This window comes from Camelus dromedarius, chromosome 29 (assembly GCF_036321535.1).
Source record: "Camelus dromedarius isolate mCamDro1 chromosome 29, mCamDro1.pat, whole genome shotgun sequence".
NCBI lineage: Eukaryota > Metazoa > Chordata > Mammalia > Artiodactyla > Camelidae > Camelus > Camelus dromedarius.
The window spans coordinates 25677677-25701311 of NC_087464.1; the positions used below are offsets into that span (position 1 = coordinate 25677677).

General features: G+C 50.7%; 1 protein-coding gene across 2 annotated transcripts in view; it reads right to left on the reverse strand.

Annotated features, from left to right (window-relative positions):
* The window catches only part of THSD4 (thrombospondin type 1 domain containing 4), a 484948-nt gene that overhangs the window by 350131 nt on the left and 111182 nt on the right, over nucleotides 1–23635 (reverse strand). For both annotated transcript variants that reach the window (XM_064480753.1, XM_031440907.2), the window contains one exon: nucleotides 21978–22080. In XM_064480753.1, coding sequence (XP_064336823.1) covers nucleotides 21978–22080 — 103 coding nt within the window. The remainder of the gene's footprint in view (nucleotides 1–21977; nucleotides 22081–23635) is intronic.

The window sequence follows — 23635 nt, forward strand, 5'->3', positions numbered from 1 at the left end:
TGCTTACACCGTCAGTACAGCCAAGAGGGCGCGGTAAAGGGACCAAGGCAGTTTGATCCAGAGCAAAACTTCCACACCCTTCCCCCATCCCATCTGCCGCTGGAAAGGGAGAACTGCTGAACGTCCCTCGAGGTCCAGCACGGCTGCTGCGGGGAAGGTGGGCGAGGAGGTGTTCGGCACACGTGAATTCTCCCCCAGGGCTCTGGCTCCGTCACCCCATTCTAGATTCTCCGGCAGGGAGGGATCAACCAGCTGGAAAAACAGGCAAGTGCATCCCTGTCATTCCTCCCCTGACAGGAGGAAGCCGGGGACGCGTCCTGTGAGGAAGGATGAGCCCCACACAGGGATGAGAGGGCGTCGGGCCAAGGCAACATCAGGCGGCTCATAACTCTCCGTGCTATGCTGTGTTGTTTGAACAGAGCATTGTTTGTTTTCTGAGTCAAACAGGTATTCAGTTACTTACAGGTAAACTTAGGTTACTGACCTCTCCACTTAATGTTCTTCATCTTCATTTAACAGTTGCCAAATTAGTTCCTAAGAAAACTGGATCTCAAAAGAGAACCCACAGAGGCACGGCCCTGGTATCTCTTAGTCTGGGTTCCCTGAGGCAGCTACCCCTCCATTCAGGAGGGAGGGGATGGGGTGTGAGGCAGGGAAGCCATCTCCCATCCAGTGAGAGGTTTGCCCCAGGATGCCGCCTTCCCACACTCCTAGGTGACATCGCATGAGTGCCCGAGGGCTCCTGGGAGTCTCAGGGTCAACAGGAAAGCCCCAGGGCAGCAGGCAAGGCTGATGGCTTGTGTCCACAGCAGGACAGGTGTGGCGCTGGCGGAGCCAAGACCCTCGAGTCAGGTGCAGCCAAGACAACCTGAGGTGGCGTACAGGAGAGGTCTCATACGGCGCTGAGCTCATGGTGAAAATTTTAATTCAACATCCAGGTAATTTTGAGCTAGTTTCTGAAAAGAGAGAGTTGATTTTCTTTTCAGGAAGCAGCACCAATGAGTAGAAACCTCTGCCGGGCGGGGACTTGCCCACTGGCAGTGCTTTCTTTGTTTCTTGGTGCAGGAGTCCCCGTGCAGAAGACCGTGGATCCCTGGAAGGTCCTGGATAACTGAGGGGGCGCCTGAAGGCACAAACTGCACCAAGTGTCACCAGCAGGCTGTGTAAACAGCAAGCATCACACATGTGCGTAGGCGCCATTTCAAACATGTGGATGCTGTGGTGATGGATCAGATACTGCGACTTGCTGAACGAGCTGAATCGCCATTCACAGGACTCTCTTCATCACGGTGTGACCGATGGGTTGTTCTCCGCCTGCCTCCCCGGGCCCATTCTCTGCCTTCCTTTGCCCTGCTCTGCGTTCCAGGGCGGAGCCCTTGCACTCTGACTACCAGCTGGACGTGTCCAGCAGGAGATGAGATGGTGAGAGGAGTCCGGGTGTTTATTTTAACTCTGCATTCCAACCTTCCTCTGCCCTTTGACCCAAGCAGGTCATTAGACACCTCCGGTCCTCTGTCGCCCCATCAGTACAACGGGGGAGTGACTCAGATCCTCTCTGAGGTGGTTTGCGAGTCGCTGTCGTATGGTTCTACTTCTTGGAGCCTGAGAAGGAATAGTTATTTCCATCTGCCAAACCAAACAGGTCTGCATTCCAAGCGGATACGTCCTCGCTGCGGTCAGGATGCCTTCTTTCAAAAAGGGATCAAGATGACGGCATATTCCTTTTGATCTGTCTTTATCTCTTTTCACACTGTTTACTGTGGACTGGTTCCTTTTTGCCACCTAACTGCAGGCCTGAAGTCAGTAAATACCGAGGGAGCAGTTATGTGGGACTATAAAACACTTTTTCCTAAACGTTTCGTGTGTCTCATCGGGCACAGCCTGGGGCCTCCACGGCGGGAAGCGTCACCTAGCGCACTGTGTAGGTGGCCTCCCCGCACGGACGGGCCATAGCGCACTTAGTGCGTGAAACTGCCCAAACGTGAAAAGGAGGTGATTTCTTCCTCCACCTTTTCCCCAAGTCGATCACAGGAACTGTATCAGCCCTTGGCCATCGAAGCCATTCATTTTTAAACGTAAAAGGCTTAAAATCCCTTCTTTTTTTCTTAGTTGAAGTAGAGTCAGTTACAATGCATCAATTTCGGGTGTACAGCATAATGTTTCAGTCCTACATATACATACACATATTTGTTTTCATGTTCTTTTTCATTATAGGTAACTATAAGAATATGGTTCCCTATGCTCTACAGAAGAAATCTGGTTTTTTGTCCACTTGATATATAGTAGTTAATATTTGCAAAAATTCCTTCTTGAACTCAGCATCTCCTAGCAGTTTATCAATCCAAGAAGAACTGCACCCACCTCCAGCGGCTCAGAGCATCAAAAGCAAAGTATGAGGCCTCTGAAATATGCCAGTTCATCCTCTTGGCATTTGACCCCACGGTGGCCCCTGACTCCTGTGTGGCAGGAGAGGCTCGTCCTAGCTTCAAAAGCCGGCAAGATCACCTTCCACGAGTTACGTCTGCCTCGCTCCAAGCTGGGTCTCTAACTGTTTCCCAGGAACTTACTCCTATTTCTCTTTACCACGTGAAGTTTGATTGTTTTTTCGCTTAGTGTCTGGAACTGCTCTGGATATAAAACATCTAAATTTAAAAATATCCTCATGCATATCAAAAAAGAATGTGAGGACACTCACATTATCCCATAATGCTTATTACAGATAGCGCACGGGCAGAACTAGCTCCGCAGGCTTGTGTGAAAGCACCGCGGGGCAACAAGCATATTCTTCTCGTTTTTATTGGATGCTGCTACAATTTTCTAAATATTAAATATGAACACGGCGTTCTGTAAGATGATGAACTTCTTCCACTTCCTTCTGTAAATACAGGCATCTGACACTGCTGTATTCAACCACCCCAAAGGCCGCTCCTCCACTTTTCCTTTGCCTCCTAAATATTTCATTTTCTCTGGTATGTTTTCCAGGCGGTCACAGTTTCTAGCATTAATTTATTTGTGACTATGAGTTTAACTCAAACGTCATGCTTCCCAAATGGGAGTCAGCATTCCACCAGGAATGGTAATCACTTGTTAAAAACGGGGAGTTTGAAGTATAAACTTTAAACAATCAAAAATGTAGACAATATAAGGCAAAATTCAAATTGATCTGAAATCAGCCCAAGTTTTGAAATTTCCTCACTATAAAACTGACGGCACATAACAACAACAACAGCAAAACAACAACAGTAACAAAATGAGCCCAAACCAGACTTACAGCAACCTGGTCACAGTCCACCTAAAACGCACAGGACACACTTACACGCACAGATTATGTAAAATGCGTTCTATGTCTACATCACATAACGAGTTCACCACTGTAGTGACACATACGGGCCTGGCCCCGACTTTTTTTTTCACCACAGTGGAAAAAGATCTGAGGATTAGCTGCATGAAAAAAAGTTTCTTGCAATATTTATTAAGAAACAATGCAAATTTTTGAAGAAAAATCACTAGGATCTTTTTCAGTTTAAGAGAAAAGCTGGGATTTGGAACAGGCCATTGGAAAACACAATCAGTGAAGCCCTCAGTTCCTTGAAGCTTTCTTTCAGGGTCAGTTTCAGAAACACCTTGGGAGACAAAGCTCTGTCAGGAGAGCGTTTGGTGAAGCCCTGCTACGGACACCTGAGTTTTTCTGGTTTGGATCAAAAAGAGATAGCCAAGCTAAAAAATCAGCAGTGCTACCAACAACACATTTTAAACTATTCAACAGACACAAGCGAAGGAACAGTTAAGGGGCTTTCCAGACAGTTGAGAAGTTTGGTCCAATTAGTCCATTTATGGCCTCTGCTTCTTTTGTTTACAGTATCGTTGTAAAGGCCTGTTAAATGTGCAAAATGCTTGGCTGTAAAATATCTGATGGAGTAATTTTTAACGACGTATGGATATTTCATTCCATTCCATTCCTAATAATAACGGTGCTCACATCTCTGGAAATGTGGAGGTGATTAAAATCGAGAATGACAGCCTGGATGGAGGCTGGTGGATGCACTCAAAACTGCTGGAGCTTCCACAGAGAGCGCACCTTAAAAGGAGGGAAGGACGTGCAGGCAGCGGCCGGCTGCTAGACTTTTTAGACTGACTGTAATACAAAGTGCGTCCGAAAGCTCGCTCCGTTACCTAGCTGAATACTGGCTGTTGCTGGAGGGAAGGGCAGACCATGGCTAACGTTCTTAAACTGACTGCTGAACTGCTGCGTTTTTAATGGAGGAACAGTTGTTCTCAAGGGAACAGGTAAAGACCTGGATACACGGAATTATTCCGATATTCACGAGTTGGCTTCTCCAGGAAACCTCTGTTTCCCGGCTGAAATCTCTCAACCCGCCACGGCAAGCGGAACCAACTGCTGCAACGGGAAAAAAGACTGAGTCACCGAAGAGGTCCCAGGAACGCTATGTCTTTGAGACAGCTTATTTACATTAACGGCCAAAACAAGGAACGCCAGTTTTTTTCATGACTGAAATCAGAAACGCGTTCGGTCCATTATCTCATGGAAGTAACCTGGTCTCTCAGCAGAAAGAAATACTGAGTGCAGCTTTCGGGAGCCTGAAAAACGCAGCATGAAACCAGTTCTCCGGCAACATTCCGGGCACCTTCCCGCACACGATGCCCCGAACGTCTCTGCATGAGTTTATGGTTTCAAAACGTTCTAGCACCAAGAAGGAGGGAGAAGCTCTCTGGACCTACGATTAAGCAGCATTAGCACTCGTTCACCAACCCAATTTTTAAACTAACCAAACAGCAGTGTCTCATATGCTCCCTCAATGGTAAATAATACAAAGGTATTTCTCTATAAAGACAAATAGGCACATATTATGGTGTACCGTGAAAAGCCCACGTGCATTTGTTAAGGACATGTAGACATTTCTGGCCTTTCTCTGTGTTACCTGGGGCCAAGTACCCAGGGTTCTCACTTACCCGCTCTGGGAGTCTGTGCACCTGAGAAAAGGCGTCAGAAGCCCTGCACGTCTGGTTTAAGCAGAACATGACGGCACTGACGTAATCCAGTTCTACCAAAACGTGAAATTCTGGTAACTGATCAATGGGTTGTTCTTTTCTAGGATAAAAGATCCGAACAGGATAGGAACGAAGGTCCTTTCCCGCCTAAATTCTCCATTTCCCGGTCTCCATTTACTGTGCTTTCAACGGAGCAGAGCCCGGACCCCACAGCGCGGCAACCTGCCCACTGTCAGCTCTGCCTCTGAATTCAGAGCTGTACAGGAGCCTAGCTTAGAAAGAAACCACCTTGACCGCCACCCCCCCACCCCCCCCCCGCGGTAACGGCCGCCTCTGGGGTGAGCTAACGCTCTTCGCTGGCTTTTTCGATCCATCTGATCTTAGCAAGTTGCTGAACCTCCCTGAACCTGAATGGAAGGAAACTTCACAGTGGCGCCTGTATCACAGGGGCACCCCGAGGACCGAGTGCTTCCTGTAAAGAAGCTCTTGTGTTGCCTGCCTGATACTAAGCAGCCGCTAAACGTACTGTTACCAGGCAGCCCGTCTTTAGTGAGAGCTGGGTACGGTGCCATCTCCCCCGACGGCGAGATTTTACAGACGAGTTAAGGAGACGACAGTAACACACAAGAAGCACGCGGTCTTATAGCACCACACCTGGGAGACAGGGCTGGCAGACGCGGGGGTTCGAGTTCTCGGTCTCACTGGCTGTATGAGCTTGACCTGGTACCCGTGCAGACTAGGGCTACAAGCCCCGGCCCGCCTACCTCACAGGGTTGTGAGGAAAGTCAGAGAAATCAGCGAAAAGGCTCAGGGGATGCGGGGCTAGAGAACTGCATGTGCTTGTACTTATGACTGTGTGCCCATTACCGTTGACCCTTGAAGAGCACAGGTTTGAACTGGGCAGGCCCACTTCTACACAGATTTTTTCTGAAAGAGTAAATACTAACAAGGCCGCAGGAACTGCAGGTGTGGGCCCGTGGACACAGGGGAGCCATGAGTGCGGAGGGCCAACTCCACATCACAGGCAGATTCTCGACTGTGCTCAAGGTTGGCACCCCAGGCCCCTACAGCTGTTCAGGGGTCAGCTGTATCTACAACAGGGCACCCGGTCAGGGCGCCCAGGCTGAAAAGGATACAAAAGTTGAACGAGGAAGAAATCAGTGAGGAGCAGGGAGGCCTTCATGGGTCTGATAAACACTGCTTGGGCCCCAAAGGCCAACCGGGATGCGGATGCATGAACGGAGGCTGGGGGAGAGCCCAGGCAGAGTCAGCGCACCAGCGAGTCCCCGGGGATGCTCCGGGTCAGCGTGGGGAGTCTGTGAAGTGGAATGGGGGGAGCGTGCTTCAAGGCCCAGGAGCAGAGATGAGACCCGCGACGTCGGAAGCAAGGCGCCGCTGCACAAGAAGGGGCTAGTGTGGGAAGTGAGACGGGGACAGCCACCAGGGTCAGTGGAACACCCCCCTCCTCGCCTTCTCTTCTCCCCGTTTTCGTCTTTCCTAGGCTATGGGCCGGGTGGACAGGCCTACCACCGTAGGCAAACCTTTAAAACACCTTAATCCAAGCCCCAGATGAGGCAGGCGCTCCTGATACTGCTAGGCACCAGTCGTTTCAGTTGGAGGACAAACATTTCCTCATTTTGGGACACCTGCAACAGTTCAGAAACCAAACAAGAGCTGAATGAAAAATACTCATGGGGAAATAAAATACCGCTTAGCTTGAGTGAACTGCTCTCATCTTTGGGACTGGAAGAACGGTGATACTGGTAATAACAGGACAGCTAACATTTATTAAGCACCTACCAGGTCCAAGGCACGTGAGTTCTGCCATTTAATCTTCAAAGGCCTTTGAGAGGAACCTGCTATTATCCCCATTTTATTGACGGAGAATCTGAGGCCTGTGGTCTCAGAGCAGGTGAACATGAGAGAATTTTAAAGGCTATTTCATGTGGGCCTAAAACAAAGGACAATGAATATGGTGATGGCTGAGCATAGCAAATAAGAACCTTTGTTATTAGAGAGTTTTGAACATTCAAATCATCTATAACACAAAATTCCTTGTGTTAAAAAAGTCAATAATTACTGAACAAGTACCTTTCATACATGCAAATTGTTTCTCAAATGGAGAAATGATTATCTTAAAATTTTCTAAGTTGACACACTGTAACTGACTGTACTTCAATAAAAATTTTTTCCCTAATGCCATGAAAATGAGGTTCCACTCCACATAATACACGTGTCCAGAAACAGCTGTTTACACGGAATTTCTGTAAAGCAAATCCCAACTGTATTTACCTAAAGGACTTCCCTAGGGTAAACATGCAGTAAATATTTAATAAAATGAAAAATCGTTTTGCAATCTGAATAGTCATCCAATAATCTATCTGCTTTGCGAATCTGGATTTACAGCAGACCCCTGAGGCGTACATCTGGAACCGTCTTGAAATCCCAGATTCACGAATACAACAGTGTTTAGAGAGGCCCCCAGCTTTCTCGGGAACCCCAGTTCCACGGAGAGCTTCCCGTCCACAGTCCTGCGCTCTGTACTGCGGGCCGGCCACACTTTCACGGCTCAGGATAGCTTTCTCTCTCACTTGATTGCAATTTTCACAGCAACGAACAACATTTTTCTAACTAATAAATGAGCATTGCTGCAAATGCACAAACAGGTGAAGAAAAATAAAGGTAAACGAATCTTTTCCCCATACATATGTCCCAAAGCAGACTTCTCAGACTCCTGTCTCCGTCGGGAGACCCCACCCAGAGTCACGAGCCTGCAGGTGAAATGCACGAACACCTGGGGACTGAGCACATGCATCGGTTTGCTGGAGCGAGGGACGTGGGCCGGGCCGCTAGAACCGTAGAGATTCCATTGTTCTTGCTGACCCAGAGCTACAGAAGTCAAGTAAGCCTTTGGGTGATGAGCCCAGGAAATCGGATTACAGAAACACTGGCCACGTGAATTACAGGACTCTGCTTCCTCGTCCAAAATACCTATATTCTGTGTGGTCGGCGTTGGTGACAATCAAAGGTGGGTGGCTTCACCGCCTTCAGTAACGGGGCCCAGTCACCGCGGGTACAGACCCTGGCTGTTGGGCCTTCGCGAAGCCCTGTGCTGGAACCCTCAACCTCTGGTTTTGCGACCCCCAAAACACCAGCAGCCATGAAAGACAGGAGAGAAGGGAGGAGGGGGTGACGGAGCAGCCAGTGAGCGAAAGAGAAAGACGCAAAGGAAGGGGGGTAGGGAGTGCAGAAGAGAAAGAAAAGAGGGGATGAAAAAGGAATTTGGCTGCAGTGAGGGGAAAAAAAAAAGAACAAGAAAGACATTATCATTTCAAAATGTATAGCTTATACGTTTCAGAACGTATTTGAAAACGCTCCTGCCAAATTTCCACATTATTTATTTATTTATACCCTTTCTTGTTCCAAAGAAGTTTTGCAGCCTTCTGCTGCCAGATTAATTTTCCTGAAGCTCAGCTCTGATCATGTTACTCCCCTGCTTAAAAAAAAAACCCAATAGCTCCTCACTGCCTATAAAACAAAGTCCAATTTCCTTCGCCTCCGACTTGGGGCCCTCCGTGATCTGGCCCCAGACTTCCCGTCCGACCTTATGCGGCACGTCTTCCCTTTAGACAGCCTTTGTCCCAGCCAAAGGACACTCCCTGAGGTCCCCCAATTCATTCTGCATTTTCTGCCCTTGCACCTTGGCTTGTGCTGTTCCTCTGCCTGGAACGCCTTTCCCCACATCTGCGGAGGCCCCTAGTCTTCACCCTCCGGGCTCCGCCTGGAGGATGCGGGACCCTGGTTCTCAGCAGTGGGACTTACAGCCCTTATCCGCACGCTGAATGCGCATCACCCGCCTGGATCCTCACAATGCGAGGAAGTCATTTCTTACTGGGTGTCGGGGGGCGGGGGCTGGTGTCCTTGGGACCATGTCCTCTGTCCTTCCTGCCACCCCAAGGTTATCACATCTCTCACGCAGAACAAAAGGTGGCTGCATCAATCAATGCCAACGTATTGTAGCAATTTTAAAAAAAACTTTTCAGTGTTTAAGGGGAAAAAGCACACCTTTCCATTCTGTGTGAACTCGAATTCACCTATGCAGCTCCGAGGCGCAGCTCCGTTTGGCAGCCCCCGCACAGCCCTTTGCCAGGGTCCACGAGGCATGGCAACACACCAGCTGAGTCTAAAAGAAGAGGCCTGGGAGGTCCCAGGAGCCAGGGTGGGAGCAGATTCCCTAGAGGCCCCCCCCACCCCCCACCTGCTAACGCATGAGATCGCGCGTGGTGGAAGACCGATACCCATCGTAAACATCAGTGCGTCCAGGGCTACTCCTTCACATCTTAAGGACACGCCAAGGGGTTTTTTGAAGGTGCCATTTATCACCCAGGGTGGGAGAGCCGGTTGCTAAAACTATTCATACAACCTCCAGAGCCGGCTTAAACAAACACGGCAACTGGGTTTGGGGCTCGGCTTCGTCCCTGACTGATGGGGGCCTATTAGGCACGCAGGGCTGCCAATATCTACATGCTCCCTGGACGAGGGCCAGGAGCCGTTACGTGATGAGCAGTTACGCAACCTTAAGCACAGATGGAACTTGGGCTGTGCGCATCCGATACGCTGCTCCTTTCCAATTTTTGGCATCGAGAGGTTACACGAATGGACTGGAAGATCAGTGCCCTCCCCTCCACCTCCTCCCTTCCCCAAGGACAGGCAGGCCTAGTGACCGCAACAGATACGTCTCTTCAAAGTTACTGCAAGTCTTCCCTCAAACCAAAAGCTCCACTGTCCTGTCTGAATCTGACCTGTTTTTAATAGACTGCTCAGTTAAAAAAAAAAATCCCTTCGTTTGCTGGAGCGTGACTTTAGGCGAAAGCTGCTTCCAGGGTTTAACCCAAGCTTCAAATCACTTCCCGGAACAAAATTTGACTCAGCTCAATAAATCATGGTTCACTCGATACAACTTTAAAGCAAAAATTAATCCGGTGACCATGTGAAATCTGTGGTTGCCCTGCCAGGCTCCTGCCCTGCCCTGTTCTGTTGGTGACTTCTGGCCTCACTGAGCTCATGACAAGGCTTGTCTGCCTAGCATTTCGGATCTCTGAGATAACCTGGCTCTCTCACCGCTAACCTGCTCTATTTCAATCTCTCCCAACTGCAACTCCTCCCCAGTCAGTGTGCATCACCGCTCCCCTCCTGGCCTTCATGAGGAAAACCGTTTTCAGTAAGGTTTAAAGCAAACCCTCCAGCACTTCTGGTGGGAATGCAGTCTGGTGCAGCCACTATGGAAAACAGTGCGGAGACTCCTCAAAAAACTAAAAATAGACTCACCCTGTGATCCAGCAATCCCACTCCTGGGCATGTGTCTGGAGGGAGCTCTAATTTGAAAAGATACATGTCCCAGTGCTCATAGCAGCACCATTTACAATAACTAAGACATGGTAGCAATCTAAATATCCATGGACAGATGGCTGGATAAAGAAGCTGTGGTATATTTATACAATGGAATACTATTCAGCCATAAAAAGGAACAAAATAACGCCATTTGCAGCCACATGGATGGACCTGGAGATCATCATTCTAAGTGAAGTAAGCCAGAAAGAGAAAGAAAAATACCATATGAGATCACTCATATGTGGAATCCGAAAAAAAGAAAGAAAGAAAAAAGAGGACACTAATGAACTCATCTACAAACAGAAACACACTTGCAAACATAGTAAACAATCTTATGGTTACCGGGGGAAAGGGGGTGGGAGGGGACAAATTTGGAAGTTTGAGATTTGCAAAAGATAACCACTATATATAAAAATAGATTACAAAAACAAATTTCTTCTGTATAGTACAGGGAACTATAGTCAATATCTTGTAATAACCTTTAATGAAAAAGAATATGAAAATGAATATATGTACGTATATGCATGGCAGGGACATTATGCTGTACACCAGAAATCAACATATTGTAACTGACTGTCCTTTAAGGGAAAAAAAGGACAAAAAAAAAAAAAGATCAAAGAAAAAGATTAACCAAGTACAATGTAGAACTTTGTTTTCCTAAATTTTTCTCGTCATTAATTACTAAATTGCAGTCTTGACTTACAATGTCTGTTGACCAGCTCCAAAGCTGCTTATCAGTTATCAATCACCTACATTTGCAGAGCATCTATCTGCTCTTTGCAGTTCTTGAGTTCAAAACTAGAATTCATATGGGGCCTTTCCTTGTCTTACCTCTAAACTATTTAAACAGATCCAGACACATGTTTGCCCACAGAGTTCTACAGTGGCTTCCTCACGGGAATGCATGCCTGTGTGTATCTGGCAACCCAAAGAGAGAGAATGGAGGAACCCAGATCAAAAACTGGGCACCACCCACAGAAGGGCGAGCTGAACAGGAGGAATCTGACGGAGTAGTGATGAGAGCCCCTGCTTTGCCCCTGGTGGGTGGGGGGCTACAGAATCTGCAGCAGGTTCAGCCCAGCACAGAGAGGGGCAGAAAGGTGAGTCCTCTTCAAGGGGCCATCCAGAGATCGCTGGATACCCCATGGGTAACAGTGGAACAGTGGCAGTCACGGAACAGGAAAGAGAGAGGAGAAGCAGAATCCAGAAACCCCTCCCCGTGTGGACTGCAGCAGTCGTGAACGAAAGCTTTGTATTTCAGGGTAATGTATACCATAATTGGAAATCAGAAAGAAAAATACTCTCAATACTTATACTCTGTTGCTAAGTATCTGGGTTCAAAGGACGTCGGAGAGTTAGCTGTCAGCGTAGCCTAGGTTTGCAGCAAAGAGGTGAAATAGCGAGGCACATGAGCTCAGGTTACGGTGACAAGCCCTCTCGCGGTTGAGGCTGAAAATAGCTGGGTTTGGAAGCAGGGCAATTCAGATATAAATCACTGCCACCGCTGCATTTTGCTTTGCTGCAGTAAGACACGGCCACAGGTGCAGACAGGAAACACAATTCCAAAAGCATAATGAAACCTATTGAAAACATAGATACCAGATCATCCAGTTTTTAGAAAATGTCCTCGGTTTAGTTCCTCCACTTCTAGATACACCAGGCCCACGGAAGAGCCCACAATGTAAAGGCTCACTCTGGGAAACCAGCTTGTCCCTGATGACTTCAGCCGCCCTCAAGTCCTCTCTTGGAAAACTACGATTAGTTACATATTGTTTGGTTTTTATTTATGTTTTAAATGTTAACAGATTTTAGAATAATTAGTACAATGGTGTGTCCATTATATTTACTTGCATCATTTCCTTGACTATTGTATTTTAAAATCAGAAGGTTTATACCTGCACTTGAAGCAAGACCTATGCAATGCTCGGCAAACTTTGTGACTCATTTAATGGTCTCATCCCTGTTCAATAAAGAATAGGAACTCATCCCAAATTTTCAAACGACTAACAGGGCTAAATGGCACCTGTGTCATCCCAATGTGAAAGACTAAACGATTGTAAAGGCAGAAAAGAGGCAGCGAACGAGCTGGTACCTCCCTTCCCATATCTGTGCCAGACATGACTAATCAATCCCAGTGACACTCCCTGTTCTGAGCACTTGCTCAACCAGCGCTGCTTGTTACGACTCGTGTATTATGTTCTAAAGGGAACAGCCAGGATGTTGACACACAGCACGCCCCCACACATCGGGAGTCAGTGGAAGGAAACGAATACTCAGCAGGCTGGTGAAGCAAGACTGAGGGTGACAAGACGGCTGCTTTCAAACCTCTGAAGGGGGAACCTGGAGGTTTCATTCAGCGTGGCTCCAAAGCCAGGCAGTAAGTCGTCGTCCCCGGGTGAACTCTGGTGGCCTCACAAGGGTGGCGTTACTGCAGGGCACACGCAGTGAGAGGAGGCACGCAAAGCCGACTGCCCCCCGGTGAACGAGGGAGTGCGGGCAGGGCACGCTCTCTCCCTTCCTCCCGCCCGGCCACAGACACACAACTGACTTTTCTCCTTTAATCCTCTGCAGAGAAGTCCCCGATCCACGGAACGTTCTCACTGAAGTTTCTAAGACACACAGGCTGATGCATGGTTGCTGTTTAATAGCTTTGGGGGAGGGACTGGGCAGATAAGGGAGCATTTCTTCAATAAATATGCAGAAGATGGGCTGGATTTACAATTTGAATATAAATTGCATGTTCATTCATCACTTTCTAGCTCTAAGCCCTCTGACTTCTAAAAAAAATCTGATGTTGGCCCAACAGAAGGTCTCGATGTTCACGCAAGGGGCAACAAAAAGTTCTGAGCGCGCCCCAGGACACAGCTCTCCCAACGCACAGCAAGGGGCCTCTGGCCAGAGGGTGAGAGAGCTACACTGCAAGGGTTAAGGCAGAGTCCCAGGATTTCCCGGAAAAGTCTTGTCTTGATGTAAAAACATGTTTGTTTGTTTTTAAAGGTACCAAATCACTCCGGCTTGGTTCCACAGAGGGGGAAACCCTTCCGCAGCCCCCGAGGCAAATGACTGCTCCGAAATCAGCAGGCGGTGCTTACATGACTTCTCCTCCAATCTGATCCCTCCGTTTTCCCCTGTGACCCGGGGTGGGCCATTCAGCCCGTGGCCTCAGTTCCTGTGTCTGCAGAATGGGGACACTGTGCAGGGACATCTGACCTCACCCACCTTGACCAGACACACTACGAGGACTGAGGCGGATCTGAAGAAAGCTGAGCTTCTTGGATGAGATAAACAACAGTGCCGTCTCATTATTTAATATTTTACAGTGGTTTTAAGCTCCACCCTTGGTTTTAAATCCTCATAGTTATTCACCTTCAGTCTAATCTGCTTATTAGATGTTGAAATATATCCTGAGGCTTGTCTTTACTAATTACTTGGAATGAGACTGGTCCAAGTGCCAGGAAATGAATTGCTTTTATGTGAATCATTTACACCTTCCAGAATACCCTAGAGCAGGGGCAGGTCTTCTCCGTCAATCTTTCCTTTTCCAGATGCTAAATGTACCAGAGAAACGACTCACAGAGACATGCGATCGCGTTTTCTCCATACTCTCCGGATACAGAGAGAAACAGCGTGGGTGCAGCCCTAGACGTGCGCTGGGTGCACTCCACGTCTGTAATCCCCCTGCAGAGCAGGAGAGTGACCAGGAGAACGGAAAACAACGGGGACAGGACAGAGTCACTGCTAACCCCTCCATCCGCCGAGGGCATCCTCGACACAGGAGGCAGCAGGAAGGTACCGGGTCCCGCAGAAGCCCAGCCTCCCTCCCAGGCCCCCGTGTAGATGCGCACTGGTCAACCCGAGTAATGCCAGATAATGTCTGGAAGCCAAGGGGACCCACAGAGTTGCATGTCGTGCACACGTACGGAGGCCTACCTACAGGAATCTTCAGAAACGTAAACGCAAGGGGAACGAAAGAGTGCCGCTCACACATTAGCGCCAGCAATCCCTCAAAGGTGTTCAGAAGTCCTGTGAGCTGACAAGCCAGGGGGGCCTCCCGACTTGCCCCGAGCTTCCGGCGTGGGCACTGGCGGGGCCGGCCATCGAGGGCCCGTTCTTCCTCCTTGTGGCTCAGCACCTGGATTTCCCTTTGGGGAATTAATTCTCGCCCTCTGCGTGTAGTCTTGGTGGGACTGTCGATCAAGATCCCCCCACCCTGCTGCCAAGGAATGGGCACGTGGCCTGTGCCAAGGCAACAGGGCTCTTATTTCCAGGGCTTTGAATCTTGGATTCAAAGAGACGTGTTGGGATTTACCCACGGCAGCTGCAGCATGCGAGCAAGACCGCCAGCTCCGTCCACCTGGCTCCCCGGGGCCCCCTCGGTTTCCGTCCTTTGCCCTGCCTGGTCCTACACACTTCCTGCTGACTCTCGGAGCTCCTGGGTATCCTTCCAGTTAAATCCCTTGCCGTTTGACTTAGCCAGGATTGGTGTCTGTTGCTTAGGGAAAAAAGAGAGAAAAGAACTCTAACTAATAGAGATGTGCAGCTTGCTTCCTCGGACTCTGGACCTCTCTCAGGATTTCTAGGTCCAACAAAGCCCTCTGGTCCTGAGTGGCTCCAGATATGATACTCTGCCTCTCAGTCCGTCCCCCCTGAAGTCCTCTTGTTCCTCCATGGTCGGGAATAGAGAGGATTTTAAATAATTTAGAATGAGAGAGAGGCAAGCTAGCAAGCCTCAGAATTAGCTCCCTAACGGTGGAATTTACACTGGCTCTAAACTTCGCTTTTAGGAACGGAGAGATGGAGATGGAGAAGGTGAGAGAGAGTCTAACGGGCTTTTTAAAGTATAACTTACACACAAGAACATGCACAGATCACAGGTGCACAGTCACAGCTGACAACTGTACACACTGTGTAACAAGCATGCCACCACAATGTGGAAGCACTGCCACCATTCGACAGAGTCCCAGCGAGCCAGCCCTTCCCCACACGCGCAGGCAAACACCGCTCTGATTGATGTCCATCGCCACGGCCTCGCTCTTCCTGTTCCAGAACATGACATCAACAGAATCAGACAGAATGTACTCTCGTTTCCGGCTTATTTTGCTCAGCACGGCGTTTCTGAGGCTCACCCGACTGCTGTGTGCACCAGCAGTGTGCTTTTTGTACCACTGAGCAATACTCCGTGGTATGAAGGTGCCGCCGTTTATTTATTCAGTCTCCTGCCGCTGGACAGCGGGCTTGTTTCCAGTTTGCAGCTATTATGAAAAGAGCTGCTGGAACATTCTGGAACAAATCTTTTTATGGACATGTGATTGCTTTCATTTCTCTTGAATAAATGAATTTTCATTTAATGGTGAAGAAGCTTTCCATCACTAGCAGGCAGAGAAGCAAGAATATTCTTTGTCCAGGAGGGAAAGAATGCCTGGTTTCCACCTTTCCTTCTAGGAAAGAGCAGGCTCACAGGTCCCATTCTATTAACCCCCTACTCTTCTCTGTGAGTTCCAGTCTCTCCACCTACAGACGCCATCATTTCTCTGCTGTTCTAAACAAACCTTTCTCTTTCCCCTTAAACTAGGAAACCCTCTCAACATCCCTTCTTCATCGCGATTTTTCAGAGAAAGCGCTGGCTCTACTGAAGGGCTGCCCTCCTTAATTTCTCCCCGGTGGTCTCCCCGACAGCCCACGCCAGTCTCATCTTCTCAGTTCTCACTCTGCCCTTGACCTCTTGCTGTGTTACGCTGTTGACTGCTTCGCGCGGTCTCTCTCTCTCTCCCTTTTTTGTTTTTTCAGAAAAGCTAAAGTGCAATTACTCAGATAGTTTTTACAAGGAAATGGGTACCCAGGGCCGGGTCCTAAATGCTCATGGCTGCACACACCTTGGCCCTGGCTTCCACACACCCTGAGAGTGGGGATGCAGCAGCCAGACTCTGAGGTTTGACCCCAGCTCTACCGCTTCCCAGCTGAGTGACCTCGGGCAGGTCATTTCACTATTCTGCACCTCTGTTGCTTCTGGGAGATGAGGCGGATAATAGTACCCACCGCACGGGGTTGTTGGGAAGATGAAGAGTTGGCATTTAGAACTGTGCCTGCCCCACAAACCACGGCAGTCTCACTGGTTCCTCACTATGGCGTATGTGATAAGGGAACTTCATAAACCGTCGTAGGCTTTATTACCGTGAGCAATGACAGAAGGATCACAGTGCTCTGGTGCCACCTCCTCTCAGGCTCCTTAACGGTCGAGCCTCCTGCTGCTTCTTTAACATGGACAGACTCCAGAGCCCCCTCCTGGGTCGTCCGTCCTCTTGATGCCACGGTGTCTTGACGGTCTCATCGATCACGGCCGCTTTCACTGTCACACTGAGGCCAGTGACGTCAACCCAGGTCTACAGCCCGAAACTCCCTTAAACTTCAGAGTTTCCGTCCCCAGCTTCCTACTGGCATCTCCCTGCCATTCATTCAAACTCAACATGTATAAAATCAAAACCACCATGTGTTTCCACAAAGAGGGTGCCCTCAGGATTGTGCTTTGTCCTCAACGATATGCTCACAAGCCTGGCCTCGTCTGGCCAGCTGTCCCCTGGCAAGTATAGGAGAGCCTGGGAATGGACTGAGTCGGGGTGGTGGTGTCCCTGGAAAACTTCTCTTGTTCCCCTTGGGCCTTCCATGTCCGCTGTGAAAGGCCCATGGTGACTGTCAGCTGTCCGTGCCAGAGAGGTGAGCAGGAGGAGCGAGAGTTCCAGGTACCTAGGAATGCAACTGCTTCATTAAAACACGAACGTCTTAATCCGAGGTCCACCAGCTCCTGGTCCTAGGCCTTCCTTCCTCGGGTCGTACAGTTTTGATAATACTGTCCCTGTTTTTATGCGATAGCCCTTGTCCCATGCACCAACATGGAGTCTGTGCCAGGGCAGACTGGGGCCCGGTGGGGGAATCAGCGGCACACGTGGGCGCCCGGATGCCAGCGTTCCATCTCTGCCCCTCAGAGCTTCAGTCAAGGGGGAGAACTCGATCTAAGTGGCTCGGGGCCCCGTGGCTATTAGAGACGATGTGGCACCTTTAATATTCCTTAGCGCGAAATCTCCTATTCTTGCAAGGAGTCTAATAAACGTCACCTGGACTTAGAAGGAAGGCATTCAGGGAATTCTGCTGCAGCGTCCTGCCTGTGCCGGCCATCAGGGCTGGTCACGGACATTCCATTTCTCCCCCTTTGAGCACACACCTGCCCGCTGCCCTGGCAGTTGAGCGAGACACGCCCCTCGCTTTGGCCAGTGGGACGTGAGCAGAAGCGACCGGGGTCGCTCCCGGCAGGAGCGCTGAGAACCTGTGTGTGCCTCTTTCATTCCCTCTTCCAGCCGCAGCTGAAGCGGAAGCTGGGGTGCAGCTTCCATCGGCCTGGGTCCCCGAGCGAGCAGACCCTTCCTACCTGACCCAGCAGCACGAGCAAGAGACAAACCTTTGTTCTGCTATTAGGATCGGGGGGCTGTTTGTTCCCGCCGCACAAGCTGCTCACTCCTGACGGATACAGTGGCCCTGGGTCCTGCGACCAGCTGGCAACCTCCAACTCTGACTCAGCCTCAACTTCTGGCTTTCAGATGTCCACTAGGTTTAGCTCAGCTCTCACAGACACGCAGAGCACTTCAGCTTCCCTAATACAGAACGGCCTCTGTTTTACGGATTAAGACTGGAATTTGCCGCTCTAAGCCCCCAGTGACCCAGCAAAGCTCTCGGTTCTAGTGCTGCCCTGGCTTATGCCCTAGGCATGGAGACACGTACAGTTTCCCCCAGCGCCAGCACCTGAACAAGAACCTTCCTACTGAAGCGCCCCATTCTAGCTAGGCTGACCATGTAATTTATTATCCAAAGTGGTCCTGAGAGTGAAGGGGGACTGGGGCGACAGGCAGGGACCATCACTGTTCTGGGCAAGCAGGGACACCCGGGCCCCCGAACTCTACTCGGAGCGTCTTTACAGTATGAGTCTAGGGCTATGGGAAAATTCCTAAAGGCATTATCTTCGGACAGATCACCGTATCCAGGAAATGCGTCTGAAGGCCCAAGAAGCAGCACGTGGTGAGATTAATGTGTTTATCAGAGAGCGCACTCTGCTTTCACTGTCCTGTGTGGCGCTGGGCGGGACGAGCGCAGCTGTTTCCCCGCGCGGGCTCACGTGAATCGCAGCGGACGTCCAAACAAAAGCAAGAGCCCAACGCAAAACCCCGCCGTGGAGCGGGAACACCCTGCAGAAGCATTAGCAGCGCCTGCCTCCCACCCGTCGGCCTGGGAGTCATTTACGGGGAAGAAGCACAAAATCAGGAAAACAATCTGAGCAGCGAGAAGAGCTGTCAAGAGAAGCCACAGTCAGTGCACCCTCAGCGACCACGGCTCCCCCCTCCCGGGCACGGGAGGCACGGTAATGATTTTTAAAGGTAAAGGGACGCACTGCGGGAGATGGCTGAGTCCCCGCTCTGCCGCTATTCTGCGTTTCCCTTTGCTCTGTGAGACCCCAGGACGCTAACTGGTTCCTTCAAAATTTCCGTGGCTTATGCTCAAGAAGTAGATCATGATTTTTGTAGAAGATTGCGTTTCTCTGTCTGTCCCAATCTCCGCTTCCCCGCCTCCTTCATGTGATGTGGGTTTCCCATCAGAGGACTGGTCACGTGACCTGAGCAGCCCAAGGACCACCAGGCCCCAAGCTCAGGTCCAGGGATGGGAATGAGATCCAAACGGGACCGCAGTGCGGTTTTGCTGAGGCTGAAACCGTCACGGGGCACATTAGTTTCCTAGGGCCACCGCAACAGATTCCCACAGCTGGGTGGGTTACAAAAACAGGAGGCTGGAAATTCAAACCCAAGCGCTGGCGGGGCCATGCTCCCTCCAAAGTCTCTGGGGAGGAATCTTTCTGTGCCTCATCCTGGTTTCTGATGGTTTCAAGAAATCCTTGGCATTCCTTGGCTTGTAGCCCCATCCACTCTCATCTCTGCCTTGGTCGTGGCGTGGCCATCTTCCTTCCGTTTCTGCGGCTGCGTGTTCTCTCCGGGGGTGTCAGTGTCTCTTCTCTTCTTATAAGGACACCGGTCTTGTCGGATGAAGGGCTCACCCCACTCCAGTGCTTCTTAGCGTTAGCGCATGCCTTAATCATATCTGCAGGAACACTATTCCCTAATAAGCACGTTCACAGGTGCCAGGCATAGGACACCAACATCCTTCGGTGGGAGACACAACTCAACCCACAACACTAGATAAGAGAGGGTCCTTCTCACTATGACTGCAAGTTCAAAGCCACGTACGCCTGCCCATCCACCTGAGAAGGGAGTAGACAGAACCAGGAGATGGAGAAACACCGAGAAAAGCAGGGTCCTAATGTTACTGAATGCCCGGAATGCAGCCGTATCTGACCCCCAGTCCACCTCTTGGACTTGCCAGTAACATGACCAACAAAACATCTCTCTCATTTAAATATATTTGGGCTTGGCTTCTGTTTTGTACAACAAAGAGTTCCAATTAATATACACACCAATAACTAACGCTGTGTAATGTGGGTCCAGATAGTTCCCCACATCGGGATGGGGAAGTGGGTGGGGCATACAGGAAAGACAGGCCACGAGTTGACAGCTGTTGAAATTAAGTGACAGGTAGATAGGAGCTTATTACTATATGATTTTACCATTCTCTCTATGTTTACACATGTTTGAAATCTTCCAAAATGAAAAGTTATATCAAATGTTAAAAAAAAGGACCGCCCCGCTCCCCCAGGACTCACGAAGTCCAGCGCACAGTCAGGGCAAACAGAAGAACTGGAAGCACAGGTCTCCTCTGCGGGACGCACAGGGCTTCTGATGTGAGGCCTGCGTCTTCCAGGCTGGACAGGGTCTGGCCTTGAATACCGGTGGCTGGCAGATGACCACCCAGAACTGAGCAGGGGGGTTGGACAACGTGGCTCAGCTCCCGGGGAGACACTGGGCGGCCTAGTGCCCTGTGGGAGGGATTCGCCTTTCCTCCCAGCAAATCGCGGTAAAGCGGCCATCACCCGCAGCCGGCAACAGAGCAAGGGCGAGGCTCACACAGAAGACAGAGTTATTCTGCGGTAAATGCTCGCTGACAAGCACTGTTGTTCTGACACGGCGTATCTCACAGTTTACGGAACATCCATGATTCGGTGCCTCGGTTTAGGCCAGAGTCACCGCCTCTTCTGAGCTCCTGCCTCCCTCCTGGATTAGATTCTCCACCCCAGCTGCCCATGAAAATCACTGGGAATCTTAAAAAAAAACCAGAAGCCCAGGCTGCATCCCATACCAACTAGATCCAGGCCTGGGGGCGGTGACGCATCGGCTTTATGTCTGGGAGGCCCTTCAGTGCTCTGTGAGCAGCCAGGGCTGAGAACCCCTGCCTGGGGGAGACCCAGAGCTGTGAGGGGCCACTCGCTTCGCACACGCGCCTCACCTCTCCGGGCACCTCCTGCTACTGGTCAGATCAACCCCACTTCCTGATCTACTCCCGGGGTGGGTCTCAGTCAATCCAGAATCTGGTTTCTTCCTCTTCAGAGTAGCTTCCCAGGGCTACCGTGACAAAACGCCACAGACTTGGTGGCTTAAAACACAGAAATTCATTCCCATAGTTCTCCCCAGGACCTCCCACCGAGGAACACCTTCCACGGCTGGGCTCCCCCTGGGCACTGATTCTGTAGTGGAATCAGCACCACTCACCACCAAGCCCTCCCCAGGACAGGCTCCCCAGGCCCCAGACGTGGCCGCAGCGCTTGCCCTCCGGGCTGTGGCCAAGCCCAGCCACCCCAGCACTGCCTCGGGCTGCGGCTGAGCAGAGCTCCCCAGCTGGACGCTGAGAGCAGCCGGACCCTCCCCTCCCGGCCAGCCCGGCCGGCAGAACTGAGCCCGCGAGCTTCGCCTGACGCAGCACCCCTGTGGGGCCTTTAGGGCCTACCTTCTCTGTGTTGGGAAGGAGAATCCCAGAATTCTCCACTTCTCAGTCCAAAGCCATGTTACCCTCGGAATTGCAACAGAGGAAACTGACTCCAGGCTCTAGGACAGTGTAACAAGCCCTCCGGGGTCAGATCTGCCATCGTTTCGGAAGGACGGGAACCCCGGGCCCAAGGGCTGCGGCTGCTACCACATTCACCCCTGGAAACAGCACACCAGGCTCCCCCAACACAGAAGCCAGACAGCCGTCAACCCCGCAGCTCTCCCTGTTCTCTCAGCCACCACACCAGCCCCTGGAGCGAGGACCACGGAGAAGGGAGCTCCACCCCAGCTCACTCCTCACGGCCTTAGCCTGAGCTTCTTGCTTCAGCCCATTGCTCAGACCCCGTTCTGTCCCTCGCTCCCTGCCGCCCTCAGACGATGCTTGTTTGCGTCAAGGCCTCGTCCAGCGGCCTGATGGTCCAGATGTCGCCTGAGCTCCACTTCCTTCGGTGAAGACCCCTACCTGCTCCCCCTTGCCCTGGGGCCACACGTCTCCCTTATCGCCGCTCACAGGGCCGCACCAGTTCTTCCAGCGACCACCGAAAGGCGGCAGGGTTGGAGAGCAGACACAAGCAGTTCCTGTGGACAGGGCTGGTCTAGTCTTACCTTCTGCAAATGGTTCCCATTCATAAAACCGGCCCATGAATGGCTTGTTGTTGTAGGACGCGCACTGCACCTCCCAGATGCTTCTGCTGCTTTCTGGGCACACCTAGCAAAGCAGATATTAAACACGCAGTTAGCGTCCGTACCTTCCGCGGCCCCCGCCAGACCCCAGGAGACCTCTCCGAACAGTACAAAATGCCAGTCCTCCTCCACCAAGTCTACGGTTTCTAAACCTGTGCTGATCACGTACATCAAAAATTTTAAATGCAGATGCCAAGTTGACGAAATCAGAATCTTTGGAAGGACACCAAATTCTTAAGAAGCTCCCACGTTCGGTTTCTGCATACCATACTTTGAAACCCCCACCTAAACCCTCTGCGCCCGACGACTGGTCTACCCCCCACCGCCCAGAGGCCATCCATTCCCATCTGTTTGACTTACTGTCCGTGCCATTCCCAGGCCCGGGACAGTGTTCACAGCAAACGGCACGGCGCCCTTCCCAGGCGCAGGCACTACTTTGAGCCTATTTCTCATATTAACTCATTTAATCCTCATGCTGACCAGTGGGACTGGTATGATAATTTTAGAATTTTTTTTTCACAGATGAGTAAACTGAGGCACGGGGCAGCCACACAGCTAGTGAGGGCAGAGGCTGGCTGGAACCCCAGGAAGTCTGGTGCCCACCAGGCAGCCCCCCTCAGTGTCCTCTCCGTCTTGTCTAAATTTTCTCCACCACCTAGCGTGGGAGCTCCTAGCCTTTGACGTGCCAAAGAATCACCCGGAGACCTGGCGGGAAATGCAAACTCCTGGATTGCTCGGTCAAGGATTATCATTCCGTCAGTCTGGCATGAGGTCCAGGAGTCTGCATTTGATCAAACTATCCAGGTGATGCTGATGTACTCCACTACTCAGAGAAAATCCCCAGCTCCCTCCAGCTTGCTTCTTGATTATTCATAAATGGTAAGTATGAGCAAAACATGACGCAAATGTGAAATGAGATGATAAGATCAGAGTCTCTAATTCAAACGGTGGATGAAGTTGGATCCGGCTTTTTTAAACCTTGCAACACTCTGTTTAAGTGCGAGGTGTGTGTTTTAATAATCAGAAGGGAAAGGAATCTGGCCCCTTAGATGCTAAAAGCCCTGTACAGAAGGAGTCTCTGGAATAAACCGCTACCACGACAGCTCAAGTCCTGAAGGATCTAGAAAGAAATCCGCTGTCGGCATCAGAAACATCAGGGCTCGTGGACGGCAAGGGAACAGAGGGCGGAGTGAATCCACGTGGAAGGGAAACGTCCCCTGCTTGATAAAGGGCAGCCGGGGAGGCTGCTGGGACCAGCGCTCAGGGTGGCCATAACCCGCTGCAGCCTGAGCCAAACCATATGGAGCAAGAAACCGTGTGAAGTAGAACATGCTGGAAACTGGAGGGGGAAAAAAAGGGCTGGCTGGATGGGCAGGGTGGGCTGAGCGCTGACAGCCAGCGAGGAGCTGTCGGGCTGGGAAAGGCTGTCCCCGCGGGCTCTGGAAGCCAAGCTGCTGGCGGTCCCACAGCAGAGCCATGTGGTTTCCAGCAGTGGCAGCTGTCCCCACGAAGAATCTGGGCTTAGGACGCTTTTTACAACCCTTTGACCTGAACCAAAGTTCAACTGGGACAGGCTCAGC